The 18,481-nt window shown below is 49.4% G+C and overlaps 1 protein-coding gene across 4 annotated transcripts in view; it reads left to right on the top strand.

Moving 5' to 3' along the window:
- The window catches only part of JCAD (junctional cadherin 5 associated), an 82,588-nt gene extending 64,693 nt beyond the window's left edge, over positions 1-17,895 (top strand). For all 4 annotated transcript variants that reach the window (XM_058681578.1, XM_058681577.1, XM_058681580.1 and 1 more), the window contains 2 exons: positions 3,793-7,529; positions 13,017-17,895. In XM_058681578.1, coding sequence (XP_058537561.1) covers positions 3,793-7,529; positions 13,017-13,051 — 3,772 coding nt within the window. In that variant the 3' untranslated portion in view covers positions 13,052-17,895. The remainder of the gene's footprint in view (positions 1-3,792; positions 7,530-13,016) is intronic.
- Positions 17,896-18,481: the final 586 nt, after the last annotated feature.

The following is an 18,481-nucleotide window of genomic DNA, read 5'->3' as shown; positions in this document are numbered from 1 at the left end:
GGGAGGAGGGGCAGAGATATATGGAGACACAGAATCCGAAGCAGGCTCCAGGCTCTGAGCTGTCAGCACAGATCCCAACATGGGGCTCGAACTCATGAACCACGAGACCGTGACCTGAGCCAAAGTCAGACGTCCAACCGACTGAGCCACCCAGGCACCCCAGAACATGTAACTTTTTATCTCAGGGTTGTGAGCTCGAGCCTCATGTTGGGTGTAGAGATTACTTACAAAAAATAAAATAAAGCATTAAAATATTGGTGAAAATGCTATCATCTGAGCTTTCAGTGAATCGTCCTTTTGCTGGTGGAGGGTCTTGCCTCAAGGTTGATGGCTGCTGACTGATCAAGGCGCTGGCTGCTGAAGGCAGGGGTGGCTGTAGTTTCTAGAAATAAGACAACAGTGAAGTTTGCCACATTATTGACTCTTTCTTTCGCAATTGGTCTGTAAGATGCGATACTGTTTGATAGCACTCGACCCACAGTGGAACTTCTTTCACTATTGGACTGAATCTGCCCAGACCCTGCCTCTGCCTTATCAGCTGAGTTTATGGCATATTCTCCATGTTTTGCTGTCATTTCAACAGTCTTCACCAGGAGTAGACCCCATCTCAGGAAACCACTTTCTCTACTCATCCATAGGAAGCAACTTCTCATCCATTGAGCTTTGATCACAAGGTGGCAGCAATTCAGCCCCATCTTCAGGCTCCACTTGTAATTCCAGTTCTCCTGTTGTTTCCAGACCATCTGCAGGGACTTCCTCCATTCAAGGCTTGAATGCTCAATTTGTAAAAAAAAAAAAAACAAAAAAAAACAAAAAAAAAAAACGTAGTATCTGTGAAGCACGATAAAGCGAGGTATGCCTGTGATCGTAATGATGGATGTTTACTATGCATTTACCATCCATCCGTATTTACCATCCTGGCTCCCGCAGAGCGGCAGCCTCCTCCTGTGTGTTGGGAGTGGTCCCCCTTCAGCCAGTCCCCACCGTTGTCCCCTCCAAGGCCTTCCCCTGCTGTCGCCCGGACTCCTCCCTGTTCACACCGTCCTCTCTCTACCACCTGCCGGCTGCAAAGTGGGCTGTGTTGTAGAAGTCCTTTGGAACCACAAATGACACCTAAGCACGTGGAAAAAAAAAAGGTAACCTCACAAGTAATCAAGGAAATGCAAATTAAAACCAATCAGGAGTTACTTTCACTTCTATAATAAGGAAACAAATTGACTGGAAAAACCAGAGATGGAAAAAATCAGCAAGACTGGTGCCCTGCGCTGCAGGTGGGAGAGTAAATTGGAACCGAGAGCAGATCTGACGATACAGATAACATAATGCCCCCAACCCACTAATTCCTTTTCTGAGGATTTATTCTACGTAACCTGAGACGCGCTCAGTGTTTGTGAATGACAGTGTTTCTCAAAGCGTTTAGAATATAATCTACGTAGATGCCCAGCAGTGGTTAAGTGAGTCATGTGCATATGACACAGTACTCTTCAACTGTTAAAATTATGCACTTGAGGAATTTTTCATTACATTAGGAGAAGTAAAACGGAGTGGCTAACTGAATGGGCTTCATGGAGGGTCACACTTCCTGGGTTTGAATCTTTCCCTGTTACTTACAAGCTGTACCACTTGAGAGAGCTGTCAAAAGCTCTCTGTGCCTCGGTTTCCTTGTCTGTAAAAGGGAGAGAGAACAGTGGTTATAAGATTTAAAGGAAATAATTCGTCACACAGGGCCAGACACAGCTAAGTGCCCAAGTGCATGTTAATGTTACATTACTTCTGTACCTCAGTTTCCTCCTCTGTCAATGGGAATGACATCAGTTCCTATCTCCCGAGGGGTGCGGGTGCGCAAATGTACTGAAAGCATTAAGCATGGACTGAGCACAGAGTAACCGCCACGCAAGTGACAGCTGCTGTTTGCGCTGTGAGTGCAGGGAAACGTTCACAGAAAACCAGATCCCTTGTAGAGAACCAAGACTACTTGAGAACCCACATCTTCACCCACACAAAGACTGGAAGATACATATCAAGATGACTATCCCTGGGGGGAAAGATTCCATGGTGGTTTTGTTTTTTGTTCTTTCCTCTATTTTTCTGAATTTTCAACAACAGCTACATGTTACTTTTATAATTTACAAAACGAATAGCAGTTTTGGAGCTGGAACATTGTCCGTGTAGCCCATGGTTAATCAGAGTAGGGGAGTGTGCCAAAGCTTCCTTCCAGTTGATGGTTTTTCTGTGTTAGGGTCCTGGTCTCTGGTGTCTTGTACACAGAGCTGACTGTTGTAGACAGTGTAACAGTTGTTCGGATTTTGTTTTCTCCAGCTGCATTAGAGCAGTGATTCCAAACTCTGGCTGATGCTACCAGAATCGTTTGAGGAGATTTTGAAATATACTGGTGGCTGCTGGCTGGTCTGACTACATTAAGATATTTGGGGGGGGGGTGGGCCTTAGGCATTAGCATTTCGCAAAGGCTCTCGGGGACATTTCTACCGTGCAGCCTGGTGATGGGGGGCGACCCAGAAGTAGGCTGGCGTTTGCCACACCCCGTCCCACCTGGCAGGGGGTTCTGCCACATGGACAGAGCCCCCCTTCTTCTGGTCAGAGTCGGCCCGAGCCGTATTCCCACATCACCTAAGTTAAGACTCGCCTGGAGGGCTCATTACAAAAATGTGGGCACCTGGACCCTAATCCAGACCTACTGAATCTGAACTTTGACAGGAGTGACGTGGTAGTGTGTGTGTTTGCTGAGCCCACTGGGTGATTCTTGCCATCAGGGAAGTGTGGGAACCCGGCTGAAGTCCTGGTTCCATCTCAGCTGCACACTGGGAATATCAGGGGTGCCTAGAAACACGCCGATGCTGGGTGTCCCTCCTGCCTCCACAATTCTGACGCAGTGGAGCTGGGATACTGTCTGGGCCTCGGGACTTGTGAAGTCATGGTTCCCAACAACTAGCAGTGATGGTTCTCACAGTGGGGTGCTGGGACCCCATCGCTTGGGCACATGTTAGAAATGCACGTTGGGGAGGGGCACCTGAGTGGCTCAGTCAGTTAAGCGTCTGGCTCTTGATTTTGGCTCGGGTCATGATCTCACGGTTTGTGGGATCGAGCCCCACGTTGAGCTCTGCACTGACAGCAGAGAGCCTGCTTGGGATTCTCTCTCTCCTCCACTCTTTCTATGCCCCCCACCTCAAAAAAAAAAAAAAAAAATCAAAACTTAAAAAAAAAAAGAAATGCAAATTGTAGAGCCCCCCCCCCCCGCCCCACCCCCCCACCCAAAGCTGCTGAAGCAGAAACTGGGGATAGGACACAGCAGTCTGTGCCTTAGCAGCCCTCTCATGATTCCTGCTCATGCTGACGAACCACTGCTCTAGGGTGGGGCTGTGAGAAGGAGGTTCCCAGACCTACTCCTGAGAGAACTCAGTGGTCTGGCCTCCGTGGGGTGTGGACTCCCAGTGGCCCATGACCACACTTGAGAAATACTACTCTTGAGTTTACCCTTGCTCCCTTGGGCATTTCAAACTTGTAAGGGCCTTGACATCTCTCAAGTGCCACCAGTGGCCTGATGCTCTTGTGGGAAGCTGCTGCTGAGACTCCTAGGCCCTCGGTGGCAAAACACGTGGCTGCCTTCCAACCATAATTAGTTGGGACGTGTTTTCTTTAAAGTCAGTGAGTACTCTGGTTAGGAACACACTTTTCAGAAGTACTGACCTGAGTTTGACTCAGAAGCAGACACGTCCACATTTCTTCCGTGTGGTTCTTCCCCTGGTATAACTTCCACGCCTCTCTGTTTTGTAGGTTTTATCATCAGCCCATGCTGAGGTGGTCCTCTCAGCCCCAGACCGCTCACGACCACGCCTCCTGGAGAAGAAAAGGACAGGAGGTCGGTGGCTTGCTGGGGCCAAGGGCCCGAGAAGACCCAGAGGTCAGAGGGATGGCCCAAGCCCACAGTCTGCCCGCTCACACGAGGGAGGGCCCATGGGAAGTTGGAGGAAGGACAGAGAACGTGATGAAGAAGGCAGTTTGGGAAGAAGAGCCGAGAATGGCAGGACCTGCCAAGTGGCAGAATATCAGCCTGGAGAGCTGGAACCAGCCAAGGAAACTAGGGAGGCAAATGTCTGATGGTGATGGGGAGAGACTGTTTCAAGATCTGTACCCATTTGTGCGAGGAGAACATGTGCTGAATTCCCAAGGCAAAGGGAAATCCCAGTCATTGCCCAGGGTTCTTTCCCCCGAGGGCCTGACTTGCGTGGAAATTCCCATCCCATTAAATGATGGACATTTTCAAGGTGTTCCTAAAATGCCATTTTATCCCCCAAATTGTGCGCCAAATGTGGAATCCAAAAGGAACCCCGAGAAGGGGGGTTCCTCGGTCCCTTTCCCCCGGCCTAAGTTTGGGAGACCCCTCAAGCCTCCACCTTACGACTCCCACCAACACTCCAGGGCGGGCGTGGAGGCCAGTGACTCTCTGGACAGTCAGCAGGCGGACTTGTGCGTCTCCCTCTTGACCAAACCCAGCGGGCCCCGGCTGGAGCCGTGCGCGCCCGACTCTAGTTTGGAGCCTCCCGTGTACGTGCCTCCGCCATCATACAGGTCGCCGCCCCAGCACATCGCAAACCCCTACGTGGAGGACACAGTGCCTGGGCCCGTGTGTGGTCCCCGTCAGCAGCAGCATCCGTTGGAGCCGGCCGGTCCCCCTGGCACCGGGAATGAGTATGGTGCAAGCCCACACTCTCCTCGCGGGGTCCCTCAGCAGCCCCCGCCGACCACCGCGTACGATGGCTCCGTTCTGTATATTCCCTTTGACGACCCACGGATACGGCATTTCAAACTGGCCCGCCCCCGGGGTTTCTGTCAAGAAACAACAGCCAACGAGAAGTCCTACAACTCTAGTCCCAGCACTGCCCTGGCCCCCGCTCATGGAAACGGTCAACGAGATGGTGCCGTTTGGGGCCCACAGAGTGTGAGAACCTCGCCGGGGGGTGTGAGTGGCCCGGCCACTGCCGATCCCAGTCCCTGGTGGCTGTGGGACCAGCTCCCCAGGGATGCGGAAAATGGCGCTCCTGACCAAAGAGCCCACGGTGCCGTGGGGGGACAGTGGCCTGCCCTGGACGGCGGCCAGGGCGGGCACACAGAAGGCCTCGCCTCCCCCCCAAGCCCGCAGGGCGAGAGTACCTGTGAAACTCGAACCAAGCTCAAGAAGTTCGAAACCGGGATTCGGACCAAGAAAAGTTCAAAGAAGAAAATGAACGAGACAGTATTTTGTTTGGTTTCCTTCCCAGTTAAATCAGAATCACATCTGCCAGATATAGATACGAACAACAATGACTTAAAACAGGGCACTGATAAAAGGAATGGGCTTGATAAGAGCGCAGCTTTGCAGGAACAAAGTCTGCTGAGCATGTCTTCCACCGACCTGGAGCTGCAGGCACTCACAGGAAGCATGGTGGGGAGAACAGAGTTCCAGAAACAAGATCTGGGGGAACCAGAAGAAGGCAAACAAACAAATGACCTCAGATTCATTCACCCTGCACAACACAGAGAGCTCAAGTATTCTGGCTCGTGGCCAGGGCACCAGTACAGAGACCAGCAAACCCAAACCGCTTTTGCAGAGGAGTCCAGAAGCGCGCTGCCCCTCCCCGGTCAGAAGCCGGGAGGCTCACCAAAAGCAGTGCTGACTCCAAAATACTCAGACCCTCTCGTCTCTGAGGCTCACGCGCCCACGGAGTTAGCTCCCGGCGACCGAAACCAGAGGCCAAGTGCTCATCACCTGAAAGGCCAAATGTCCCTCAGCCCCTCCAGCAACAGTGCTTTCTCAAGGACTTCCTCCTGCGTAAGCCAGGCACCTGTTTCAAAAGCCGGGCCCAGTCAGGCCTGCGCCGAGGGCCGTGGCCGCAGAGCCAGCCCCGTGCCCAGGGGCGACGTGGTGAAGGGGGAGACCACCGGCCCGTGCAACAGCAAACAGCTGTTTGGTCAGTTTCTCCTGAAGCCAGTTAGCCGCCGTCCCTGGGATTTGATTAGCCAGCTAGAGAGTTTTAACAAGGAGCTTCAGGAAGAGGAAGAGAGCAGTCCTAGCGGCAGCGACAGCAGCAGCGAGGACAGTGACACAGAGTGGCAGCCCGAAGGCCGTGCTGAGGCCACGGGCAAGCACTGGGGCTGCGGGGGAGACGGCCAGGCGTGGAGGGTTGAGGAGCCCGGGGCCAGGCCGGGAAGAGCCAAGAGTAAGTCCGAAAGCTGGAGCGAGGGGCAGAAGCCTGGCTGGCCTGGCGCCCGTGCTCAGTGCCCGGGCCCCGCGGAGGTGGAAGGAGGCCGGGGGGCGGCGGTGGTGGCACACGGAGGCCCGATCGCCGATGAGGGAAACCAGGAGGTGGAGCGCGCCCTGAACACCGAGCCAGCCGTCAGCCCAGGTCCTGTGAAGAGAGCGGCTTCCTCCAGGTCAGGTGACACAAAACCAGTGCCCTCGTTGGATCCGGCCTCACTGAGGCAGCCCCCGGGAAGCCAGGCACTGCCCCGTGTTCCCATTTCTGCCGAGCTGAGCCCAGCGACCCCTCGGAAGGCCGGTGGCGAGGAGGGGAGGAGCCCGCCGGTCCCGCTCGCCCTCGCCAGCAAACCCCGAGGGCTCTCGGCGCCGGACTTGAGGTCTGTGGGACTGACGCGGGCACAGCAGCAGAGCGCCGGGAAGTCAGATGCGTCTTCAGGTGAAGCCAGTGCAATAGAAATCCCCCCAAATGAGTCCCTTCAAGCAAGGGCTGCGAGGATCCTGGGCATCGAGGTGGCCGTGGAGTCCCTGCTGCCAGGCACCAGGAGAACGGGACAGGACCAGCACCCCGAGCCTGACGGAGGTGGCCGCGGGCCGGAGGCCCCCAGGGAGGAGCCTGGGTCCGGTTCACAGCTGGATGACCCCGCAGCGTCCCCTGACGCCTTTTACGGCAGGAGAAAGTGCGGCTGGACCCAAAGCCCTCTCTTTGTAGGGGAAAGGGACAGCGCCCGTCGCGCTGCCCCGGCTGCTGAGCCCTCGGGTGCGGACGGGACTGTCCCCAGCAAGGCCTCCAGCCCCGAGCCTCAGTACAGTCCCCAAGAGTCCAGGTCCTTCAATCCCAAGGACATGGGGACAAAGCCACCCTTCAAGTCCACCCTGTTCCATTTTATAGAAAGGACCCCAAATATGCCAGGCTCAGAAAAGAGGCTCAGAAGCACTTCCAAAGTGATTGAAAGTTTACAAGAGAAACTGGCTTCGCCCCCTAGGAGAGCAGACCCCGGCCGCTTGATGAGGATGAAGGAGGTGAGCTCCGTGTCCCGGATGAGGCTCCTGACCTCCCGGAGCACTGACTCCACAGAGGAGGCTGAGGAACCGAAGGCCGAGAGGGACCCCGGGATGCAGCCCGGAGGCCCGGTGTCTCTGAATGCCAGGGACCTGGCTCGGAAGGCCGGGCTCCCACTCGTGGTCTCCAAGGGCGCCCTCCCGCCAGAAGAAGACGGTCGTCCAACGGCACACGGGGAGAAGAAGACCATCCATCAGGATTTCTGGTGCCCAGGTGAGGAGTCAGTGTGCAGGCAGGCGTTACAGAGTATTAGTGTGGTGCTCTGAGCGTGTAACACCAGGCTGGTGGATGATGCCAGTCCTGCGCTGGTGAAGCTGATACTGTGCATTGTTGCCCCGAAAGATTCTCCATTGTCCAAAGAATTATCCGGAGGCTTTCCTTAAAAATCAAGATCCGGTAGTGTACCGTAAATGGTTGTATATCTACGGAAATTCCTTATGCAAGCAGCTATATCTAGGTATCTATACACACATAGTTTGGGCCCCGTACCGTGCAGAGGTAAATCAGTAAAGTACTGGAATTGTGCTGCTGTACCGCGATGAATCTTGTAGGAGGCGACAGTGTGTGCTCTGCACCCTCCCCGAAAACAAGCGCTCCCCCCAGACCCCCCACATGCTCTTTATACCAACCTAATCATATGATTAAGTAAACTACCCAGCCCAGGATGCTGTCTTACATTGTACCTTCCAAAATCCTTTGACCCTCATTTTATGTTTTTGCTACCGGCCATTTATGAAACTTTAACAAGCTTTAGTAAACAAAAGGAGCAGTTTGCACTGTGTCAACACCCTAAACAGGGGGGCTCCGTCGGTTAAGTGTCCGACTTCGGCTCACATGATGATCTCACAGTTCGTGGGTTCAAGACCCACGTCGGACTCTCTGCCGTCAGCACAGAGCCACTTCGGATCCTCTGTCTCCCTCTGTCTCCACCCTTCCCCCTTTCACGTCCTCTCTCTCCAAATAATTAAATATTAAAAAAAAAAAAAAAAAAAAAAGTTCACCCACTAGCCGTGTCCCATAAGGTCCCCTATGGTCTTATGCACTAAAGCCCAGGACAGAGAACTTCGGCAGCAGGGCCTGGCATGCCTCTGGGCCTTCTCCCTTCTGTCCCCTTCACACCTTCAGAGCTGCTCTGGTTCAGACCACAAGGCGGGTTCCCAGTGGCAACAGGGATTTTCCCCAAACACAGTCTCAGCCTCAGCTCTGACACAAACAGGGATCTCTGTTTCTGGCGTTTTCTTCAGGGCTGGGGAATTATCGATTATGTATCCTAGAAATGATTCGAAGAAGAGTTGTACATGTCAGAAGGCCCACATGCAAACCGCAGACAGAAGAGACCATGAATCATTCACACCTTTTTACAGCGAGGCGAATCCGTTCCCTCGTGTGCGGGACAGCGGGGACCCTGGGCCCCAGGCCCACCTCCGGAGCCCAGCCCTCTAGTCTTCCTGAACACCCCCTTTCTCTGCTTCCTGCGGTGAAATCCAAGGATTTAAAAGTCAGTGGACAAGCTCGCTTGTTTTCAGCTAGAAAAATCCAGAATTTTTGTTTCATGAAACGCCTACTTGGCACTTTAAAAATTTTCCCACAAATGCCGTATGATTCTTAGGAGTGTTAGATGGTGTTGCTTGGTTCCTTATACAAAATACATCATTGAAACAAGCCATTTGTCAGGGCTCTGTCGGATCATCTGACTTAACAAAGTTGGTCTTTTCTGAGAAAGAGAACACTAGGATGTGGAACCGTTGCCATAAGGGCAGGAAAAGCACTACACGGCCCATGTTTTAAGCTGTTGGGATTTATTAGGTTTCTCCTCCTCTCTTGGTCCCCCCGGCCCCACCTCCCCAAATATGCCCACTTGCTTTTCAGTACGAGTTAAAATGAGTTTCTTTATCAGTCCAGTCTCATCCTGAGAATTGTAAGAATTTTAAAATAAGACAAATCCAGGGCGCCTGGGTGGCTCAGTGGGTTAAGCGTCCGACTCTGGATTTCGGCTCAGGTCATGATCTCATAGTTCGTGAGATCGAGCCCCACATCAGGCTCTGCACTGACATCATGGAGCCTGCTTGGGATTCTCTATCTCCCCTCCCCCCACTCTCTCTCTCTCTCTCTCTCTCTGCCCCTTCTCTGCTCGTATGTTCTCTCTCTCTTTCTCAAAATAAATAAACATTTAAAAAAAATAAAATAAGACAAATCCTGCTATAATAAAACAACAGGGTGTAAAGATTTCTATGTCTCAGTCCATGGGCACATATTCTGGGCAGTATTTTGTAACACAGAAGTTTTAGTGCAGTCAAGTGCCCCTCAATTTTTAGCGTGATCCCTTGACATGTGAATGAGGTTGGAGAGGTATCTGAAAACATGTAGATCGTGCCAATTTTAGTGTTAGCTAGCCATCTAAAATACCTCTTCCATGACCTTATTTTTTTTTTTAACCATAGTGACTAACAAGTAGAATTTTTTTTTCTCCTCTCCACCTGATGCATTTGTTAATAAATAATGAAATGACCCAAAATCTAAAGGCAGAGAGATACTCATGATGCCACACAGCTACTGGTGGCATTCTTAAGCAATTGCATAGCAGGACACCCCGAAGGACGGGGCTCGGGTGAACCTCCGTCAGTCCTTCGTGGACTGGTCACCAGGCCTACACAAAATCAATCATCTGGAGAGGAATGTGGATCATGTGACTGAGATAGTCAAACTCTGAGATATGTTCCCTTTTCCACTCATCGTTTTACAAGTTAGAGTAAAGCCTTACTGCGTTTTCACAGATGGACTTCTTGGACTTTGTTTTCCTTTTGATACATTTTATCATTTTATGTGCAAGAATCGTCTCTGCCCCCGCCCCTCCCCTGCCCCCCTCAGCCCAGTGTGCAGGAACCACTTCACTGCTCCTGAATTCACAGCCCACTTAGATTTGGCTTTTGTTCTGGAATTTTAAAATAAAACTATACCGTGAGTATCTGTAACCTCCTCCCGCCCCCGCCAACGTACACACATGCACACACCCTTCTAGAACTTCATGATCTGTGTTGTGATGGAGCGCCTACTGCATCATAAAGTACTTCACGCCGCTGAAAGACGGTCCTTTCAGCTGACATCTTTTTAGTGGTCTTTTGGGGCTCTGGCCAAGAAGTCAGCACCTCAAAACTAACCCAGGTGACAGCAGTCCATCCCTTCTGGGTGGATTGTGTTCCAATTTGGAAGTGTAATCCCAGGCACTGGCAGTGCTCAGAACGTGCTGGCTCCATCGGCTTTGGTGGCGCACTCCATCCGTATGGGTGCAGGAGGGAACAAGGAGAGACCAGCCAGGGAGGGTGTGATGGAGCCGTCTGTCGGAAGGCTGGATGTCAGCACGATGTCAAGGGCAGTAGCCCTCGAGGGTGTTAATACACAAAATATCCACAAGGGTTGGGCCTTACTGAATTGTCTTCACCTGAAATATTGCCCACCAGAACCAGGATTCTAACTACTCGGTAACCTGTCTGTCTTCTAGATCTGCTAGCTCCTTATTACATGTGGGTCCTTGAGCGTTTGAAATGTGGCTCATCCGAACTCAGATGTGCTGTATGTGTAAAATACATGCCAGAGTTCAGAGACTTAGCAGATAGAAAAGTTTAAATTTCTCAACAATTCTTATGTTGATTACCTGTTGAAATGATCGTGTTTTTGATAGATCTGGTGAAATGGGATATATTATTAAAATCAATTTCACCCGTTTCCTTCCATTTGCCTTAACACAGCTTGTAGAAAATTTTAAGTAATGTTATGTGGCTCACGTTATATTTTTATTGGACCTACATGCTCCACAATCTGAAGAAGGAGCCCATTGTTCTCCAGAGTTCTAGCCCCAGTTCCCTGGCTCCGGGCCCTTAGCTTCATCAGTGGGGCTCGGGGGTACACGCACGGTCTGTGGAGGTGTCTCCCGGTGCCTGGTCCGAGGTGAGCTGCTCAGTGCCCACTGTCTGTGTACCTCAAGGCTCAGTGGATGCTCAGCCTCCTGGCCTGTCACCAGCTGAAAGTGTGCCCTTCCTACCGTGTCATCCATTAGTGACCGCTCTCCTCATTCTCGGTGGAGAAGAAGATATTTTTGCTCAGAGGAGGCCCCCCACTCAGAAGCAGCCCCACTCAGAGGCTGACTGAGCACAGAAGCGTAGCGCTCAGCTGCTCACATCCTGTGTCGTCACACTGGGCATCGTTCAGCGTAACATGTCAGAAGGCAGCTGACCCACCTGGACTCCACTTGCTTTCAGCCCAGTGGTGCGGTAAATCACGTTCGAGGAGGAGCAGACTGCTCTTCCTAAACGCAGACGCTTTGTCCTATCTGGCTTGTGATGTCGGGCTCAAAGCGCCGTAGGCATGCCCTTAGCGTCACGGTTGTCTTACGTGCACTAAACACATGGTGGCTATGCCGAGAAGGTGTGAGGAGACGTGGTAGCACATTTTGTGGCTAGAGAAATTGGGATGTACGTGGCCTTCGTGATGTACAGGGGTCCAGATGGGTTTGGGAAGAGATCGTTCTGCCACTGTTTTTATAACCGTCAAATTGTACCAATCCTCCTAGATTTCCTAAGCATTTTCTCTTAAATAAAAGTCAGGACGCCTTTGAGCTTCTGTGGCAGGAAATTCTGGCCGTAGGAGGCACACGTGTGGCCTTGGGGCTTATGTAGATCCCGGAGGACTGTGAATCCCGGGGTGGTCAGATCAAAATCACCCAGCTGTAGGACTAATGGCAGCTTCGGACCATCGTTCTGTATGGCGTCCCTTTTTGGAAACGCAGCTCACTCGGGCCCAGGCTGGGATTTTCCAGTTGTGGGCTGTAGAACGGGTCAGTGTGGTGGCCCAGGCTCCTACACCCCTGTGCGTGGGAAAGGCCTAGAAGAGTGTGTGAACAGGCCTGTGTCCAGGCCTGGGCCTGTCTGCTGACTGATGGCAGCCGGAGACAAGAGGCCTCTCATTGCTGGCCAAGCAGTCAAGATTTCAGGGTCCTCAAGCCTTCCAGGGACAGCATTTGATCACAAAGATGCATTTTTTAAAGCAAGATTTCAGTGGAGTTGTAATTTATAAGAAACAAAAACAAAACAAACAAGCAAACAAAATCCTTGGTATCAGGCAAGCATGCCTTTGCTGGTTTATGTGTTGTATTTAAAGTTAATGTTGTTCCACTGTGGACAACAGGAAAAGATTATCAGAAATTAAGCAACTAACATTTTTCTATCTATGATTAGGTAATGATCATACATGTCCTTTTAAAATAGCCTTTTTAAGAATTTTTTGATTTTTTAGTTTTAGAGAGCTCGTGCTGGCTGGGGAGAGGGGCGGGGGGGAGAGAGAAAGAGAGAGAGAGAGAAAGAGAGAGAGAGATAAAGGAAAGAAAGAAAAGAAAAGAGAAAAGAAGAAAGGAAAAAAAAGAAAAGAGAAAAGGAAAGAGAAAAGATCCCAGGCAGGGATCGTGACCTCCGTTGAAATCAAGAGTCTGACGCTCAACACTGAGCCACCCAGGCGCCCCGAAACAGCCTTTTGATGATAAGTTTTTTTTGCCTCTCAGTGAAAATAATATTGTTTAAATGTTGAAGCATTAACTCTACACTTGTGGATTTTGCTCCCTAAACATACTTATTTATGGTCTGAGGGTTAAACCAAAAGACGCAAATTGAATATACTACTAATTTTTTTCTTTTTTTTTCTTTTATACAGATTCATACGACCCTAGCAGAGTGGAGAGGGTGTGAGGAGACGCCAGTGGAGCACGGGACCGCCAGAGTTTACTAACTGAGTGTTCTCTCGTTTAGCCCGTCAGCCCGACTTGCCCGTGTGTAAGCTGGAGACTACTGGCCCTTCGTGTACCGTAACATCCTTTACCACTGCCACCGAGAACTTCGTCGTCCCCACGGAATCGCTGTGTGGAAATAAAGCATTAGTCCGTTGAAACCATCTCTTTTTATAATATAAAGAGTGAATGCCTGTATTTGCAAAGGAGTCACGTAAACTCTCCTTCATGACGGGTTTCGCCAAGCTGGTAGATAGTTTGGTGTTAATCTGGTTCTACGTGAAAATTCAAACGTGAATGATTTTAAAAGGACTGTGAATGTCGTAAATTCCCCTCTGCGTCTCCACGGCCTGTGGTCCGCGCTTGCGTTAAGGAGTTTGGGACGTGGGCCAACTGCCCAGCGTCCCGGCGCTTTGAGTTTAGGGGAGACGTGATGAATACATCTGACCCATTTCTAAGCAATTTGGCCTTCTGCTGCTGCAAGTAACTCTGTTTATAAGTAGCTTGCCATCAGAGGATAAGAGCGATACCTTTTAACTTTCTAAAAGATTAAAACTTGTACCATAATGTACTCAGAGTATTATTTATCTGGCAGTGAAATCCTTCGATCACTCGCAAACATGCCACTGTCTGCTTTGCACTCCGTACTATTTTTATGTTCTGTATGGATGTTTAGAAATCCTTTATATGAGAAATGACTGCTGGTTTAAAATAGACCATTTTAACAAAGTAACTCTATTTCTTTTTACAAAAATGCTATTTTTCTATGATGTAAACAATTGTGAGGTGGCAGATTTTTAAGGAAGTATTATTTTATTTAAGAGTCTGTATCCCTTTGTGTGAGAGGAGCCCCCAAAAGGGCTCGGATTTTGCTTTAAAGCACACGTCCCTTGCCCACTCACACCTCAGCCACTTTTATTTTATCTTAGAGATGTCACTATAGACAGTTTACAGGGTTAATAAACTTTTCACGAAGATGCTTTTGCAAATGTAGCTGTAAGGTTATATTTGAAAATAACCCTCTTAAAACCAGCCAACATCCTTACAACTATTTTTGCTGCCATATCCTCTAGGATTACCAAAAAAACATGGTTTCATCTTGATAGGTCCCAGGATCAACCGTGGGACCAAACTTTCCTCCCTCTTCCCCCTGCCCCTCTATGAAATATGTATTTTTATCTGGGATGGTCCTTAATTATTAGTCTTGGCATATTTTTTAAAAGTGCTAGAGACATTATATATATGCCATCCCTGAAGTATTACGAGGCCTATGCATTCTGCTGTGTTTACCGTTGCAGTAACGTGCACAGAGTTAATGGGTCTTCATGCTTCTGCCCCTCCTTTCTAAGTAAGGTGTTCTCGTTAGCGAACACTTCCTGAATGGGTTCTTGTCTCCTTCCTTCCTCCTTCCCTTTCCTGTCCTTCCTTCCCCCCTCTCTCTGTCTCTCTCTCTCTCTCTTTTTTTTTTTTTTTTTTGAGAAACCACCTTATCTATTTTTAGACATTTCAAATTCCTAAAATGTGAACTGTTGGGTGGTCTGCAATTTGGCCCAAAAACACCTCCGACCGGGATTTCATGGCCCATTTTTATCTGTACCATCTGATCTGATTTCCTAAGAACTTCATGCATTTGGACTGTAATAAACAATACAGAACCGAAGTCGTCCTGAGCAGTCGTCTCAAATACGCTTCTCTGCAGTCTTGGTCCTTACCCATTACCCTGAGTCTTCTACTTCCTTCCAGATTTTGGCTCTTGTGAAAAGTTGTCGTGGGCTCTTGCTTTCCCCGCAAAGGACATGGGCCAAGTCTCCGCGTTAGGAGTGGCAGAAACTTCTTCCCGGGAAAAGTTTTAATGGGGAAGAGGTCAGTTACTCTGTTACAGTTGGTGAATCTCTCAAGTCATCTGAGAACTGAGGGGGGCCACAGGGAGGTCTTTGTGGGGGGGGTTCTTCCCTCTGCATTGCAGATGGAAGAAGGTATACGTGTATATATATACGTCCACATATAGGCACATACATATATCCATATGTATTCACTCTGCTCTGACTTCCTCCTAAATTTGCTGATCCCATCTAAAAACCTCTTGTAATCAAAATAATTTGAGATTTAGCTGACTCCTCAAGAGAAAGAAAAGGATCCTGAAGAGAAAAAATTATAGTAACCTATGTAGATCACAAAGCAAAATTTCTTTCAGTTTTTATTTGAAATTGTATCATCTTTCTGAAACCATTCTGAATTTAGCCACAATTATCAATATTTATACTTTGAACCTTAACTTCTGGATTCCAGCCTGTATATAAATCTTTGGTGTGTGGCGAGGAGGAGAACTTTGACAATTTGACTTTTAAACTTGCATATTCTGAAGTAAAACATTATCTAATCCAAAATAGCTTTCCTGGAAGTTTTGAACTTAATGCTGATTATTCTCTTATTATTACTGTTTCTCATACATATATAACTCTCCATTATTATTTGTGGCTGGAAAAAACAAGTGTTCCTATTTTGTGTTTGTCATTGTTTTCTCGCACGGATGCTAACTGGTCGTGTCTCGTACTTTGGGGCTTATAAAATTAAAAGCTATAATTTTGACCATTTGGACTAAACGTTACATGCGGCATTGCATATGGAATGTATTTGTCTTTTTTGATGTGCAAAGCAAGGGAAAGAATGTTGGTAATACAGCTCGAGTTCCCTTTTTTTGAAGACAATTTCTAAATTATCGAAAACCAAGTATCTTCATTATCCCATTCAACCTTACGTTTCTGCAGACCGCAGAAAACCGCCCGCTAATGGGGCACAGCTCCTGAGTGTGTCTTCAGAATTCTTTTCCATGCCGCTTGGAACATGGAATTCTTTAGAAGTCCCTTAAAACGCATCTAGTCTCCGAGATGCTGGTTTCCTCACTGAAGTCGTAGGTTAAGGTTTGGATCCACGTGCAAATTCGGAGTAGAACTTTTTCTGTTCTGTCGCACTGTTGGTGAAGTGTTGTTAACGTGGAGCTCAAATGTGTAATAACGTGGATGGCTCCGGAACCAGACCCTGACCGCCTCCTGCAGCCGCAGAATGACTTCCTGTGATGGCAGCTCGGCCTCGGGCTCCCAAGGAGGAAGGGCGAAGCCAATCCGCTGTGGACACAACTGCTTCCCAGCTCTGAGCAGAAACGACTAATGGAAAATCTGATTCAGCCACCATTTCATCCATGACCCCCTCTCCTGCCCCCCTCCCCGCCCCAGAGATTGTGTTTGTGTGTTTTGGCTATTTTGCTTTGTTTTGTTTTGTTTAAAATGATTAAGCAGTACACAATGAAGTGTCAGGTTAGCAGCTCTTGGAAAGTGACCAGCAGAACTCCCACCGTCTAAATATCTGAGCTTTAGAGAAACACTCCCAGCTTCCCAAGTTCTTGTGAGCAGTGACTTTTGTGTCTGGACCATTTTCTGCCAGATCCATCTGTGCTTAGGGGACGGAGTGAAGGGTGGGAGTGCGTCTCAGGCAGGGCTCGTAGGCCTGGGGGAGTTCTGCGTTTTCTTTTGCTTTTGTTTTTAACAGCAGATTCTGTACATCTGTTTGTAGGAGGAGAGTTGCTACTCAGGACAGGATTTAAGAGACAGATTCCAAGTGACCTTTAAGAGTCTGCGTGGTGGGAGGCCCTTTTCCAGGAGTGGGGGTTGGTCCACTTTGGGACCCACCGAGCGAAGAAGGAGGGGGATGATAAAGAATAACACTAAAGAAAGAACACCCCACCCCCTAGCCTGCACGCTTTGTTTCAAAAAAAAAAAAAAAAAAAAAAGGGTTAAGACTACAATTCGGATTGAGACCTCTTAGGTCGATACGGTCTAGCAATCTGCCCACTGAAACAGTCCTTGGGTTCATCAGCAGTGCGGAGAGGCGGGCAGAGTGCCTGCAGATTCCTGGCTTTGACTTCCGAGAGCCCCTATCACAGTTGTGTTTGTTATAGAAGATAGGGAGGTCCTGGTTCTGTGGCCTCTGCTCAGTGACTGAAACTTGAACCCGAAGGCAAGTCCGGATTGTCCAACCATTCGTGGCATTGCCTTGACTGGGAGTGAGGAGGAAACACTCCTCATAAGATCACCTGTCCCCTTTTCCATACGGAAGTCAGGTCTGCTGGGGCCTGTGGCTAAGCCGAAGGAGCAAGACATCTCTCTCCTACTACCCTTCACTCCACCCTGTAGCAGGGCCAACATGCGTGACACTCACTGTCACGGAGCAAGAGAGAGACAAGAGCAAGTTCAAGTTGAGAAGCATATGGCAGAAATTAGAAATGAAAACCATATGTCGGAGCCAGGGAGAAAAGCAGTAACCTACGGATTATAAAAATCAATGAATTACTCCCCACTTGGGTCAGCTGAAATTTGAGCCCTCACACTCAGGCCTGTCAGGAATGCTAAGCAGAAGCATCTCAAAGAAAGAAAGAAAGAAAGAAAGAAAGAAAGAAAGAAAAAACTCCCGAAACTTGGTGAAAACAAGGCTCTGTAACCCCACAGAAACTTTGTATCTGCTCATCATTTCGTTGGGCACCATTAATAACGTAAGGCAGGGAGAGAGGGTTCCAGAAGACACAACTGGTAATGGCCAATCGCCGCTTGCTGGTCATCGCCCCCAGTTCAGGCAGCACCAGACGCCTTAAGGTGATGAGGGGTGGAGGTGGGTGAAGAGTAACGCCAGCAGAGCACAGATGAATGTCTCCCAGGAGCTCCTGTATCTGCACAATGTAAAGACTTGCTCTTTCAGGATGGCTGGCCTGCACAGTAGCACACGTATTCCAAATAAACATTTTGCATGAAAGGACCTCTGTCCATTGTCTTTGGCTGTGGGTGCACGTGCTGCCCTGAAAGCCTTTAAGGCTGGTCTTCGGACGGCAGCAGGCTGAACAGGGTGCAGCTCGGGTGGTATCGTAATACAGGGACGGGTGGCCCAAGGGGCTCCGGCACCTTCTGGCATTCACCGAGTATCGCCCGGGTGGGCGTTCAAGGTCCTCTTGGATCTCCCGCAAGAACTCGCTGACGCGGTGGAAAAGAGGCCTGTGGCCAATTTGGGGACTAGGTTTGAACTTGGGCTTCATTATGAGCCACATGGTCTTGCACACGTCCCTCCCTGGCTTCTGTTGCCCCATCTGCCCCTCTTATTCCTTGACCATAAGGACCAAACATACAGAGAAGCCCACGTCGTGGGTGTTCAATGAATGGAAAACGGATATAGACCTGGACCTTACGAGGGATGGGGAAAATGCTTGTCTGGGAACTCGCAGGTTTTAGAATCCAGGCCTTAGTCCCCTTCTAGGAATTCACTCCTTGTTTTTAGAATCCCAGCTCTGGAAGCACATGCAAAGTCCCAAACTAATGCTCTCAATTTGTTTCCAGTAGCCCAGGAAACT

This window comes from Neofelis nebulosa, chromosome 8 (genome assembly GCF_028018385.1).
Source record: "Neofelis nebulosa isolate mNeoNeb1 chromosome 8, mNeoNeb1.pri, whole genome shotgun sequence".
Taxonomy (NCBI): domain Eukaryota; kingdom Metazoa; phylum Chordata; class Mammalia; order Carnivora; family Felidae; genus Neofelis; species Neofelis nebulosa.
The sequence above is the reverse complement of the archived record's forward strand: the minus strand, read 5'-3'. Positions and strand labels throughout refer to the sequence as shown.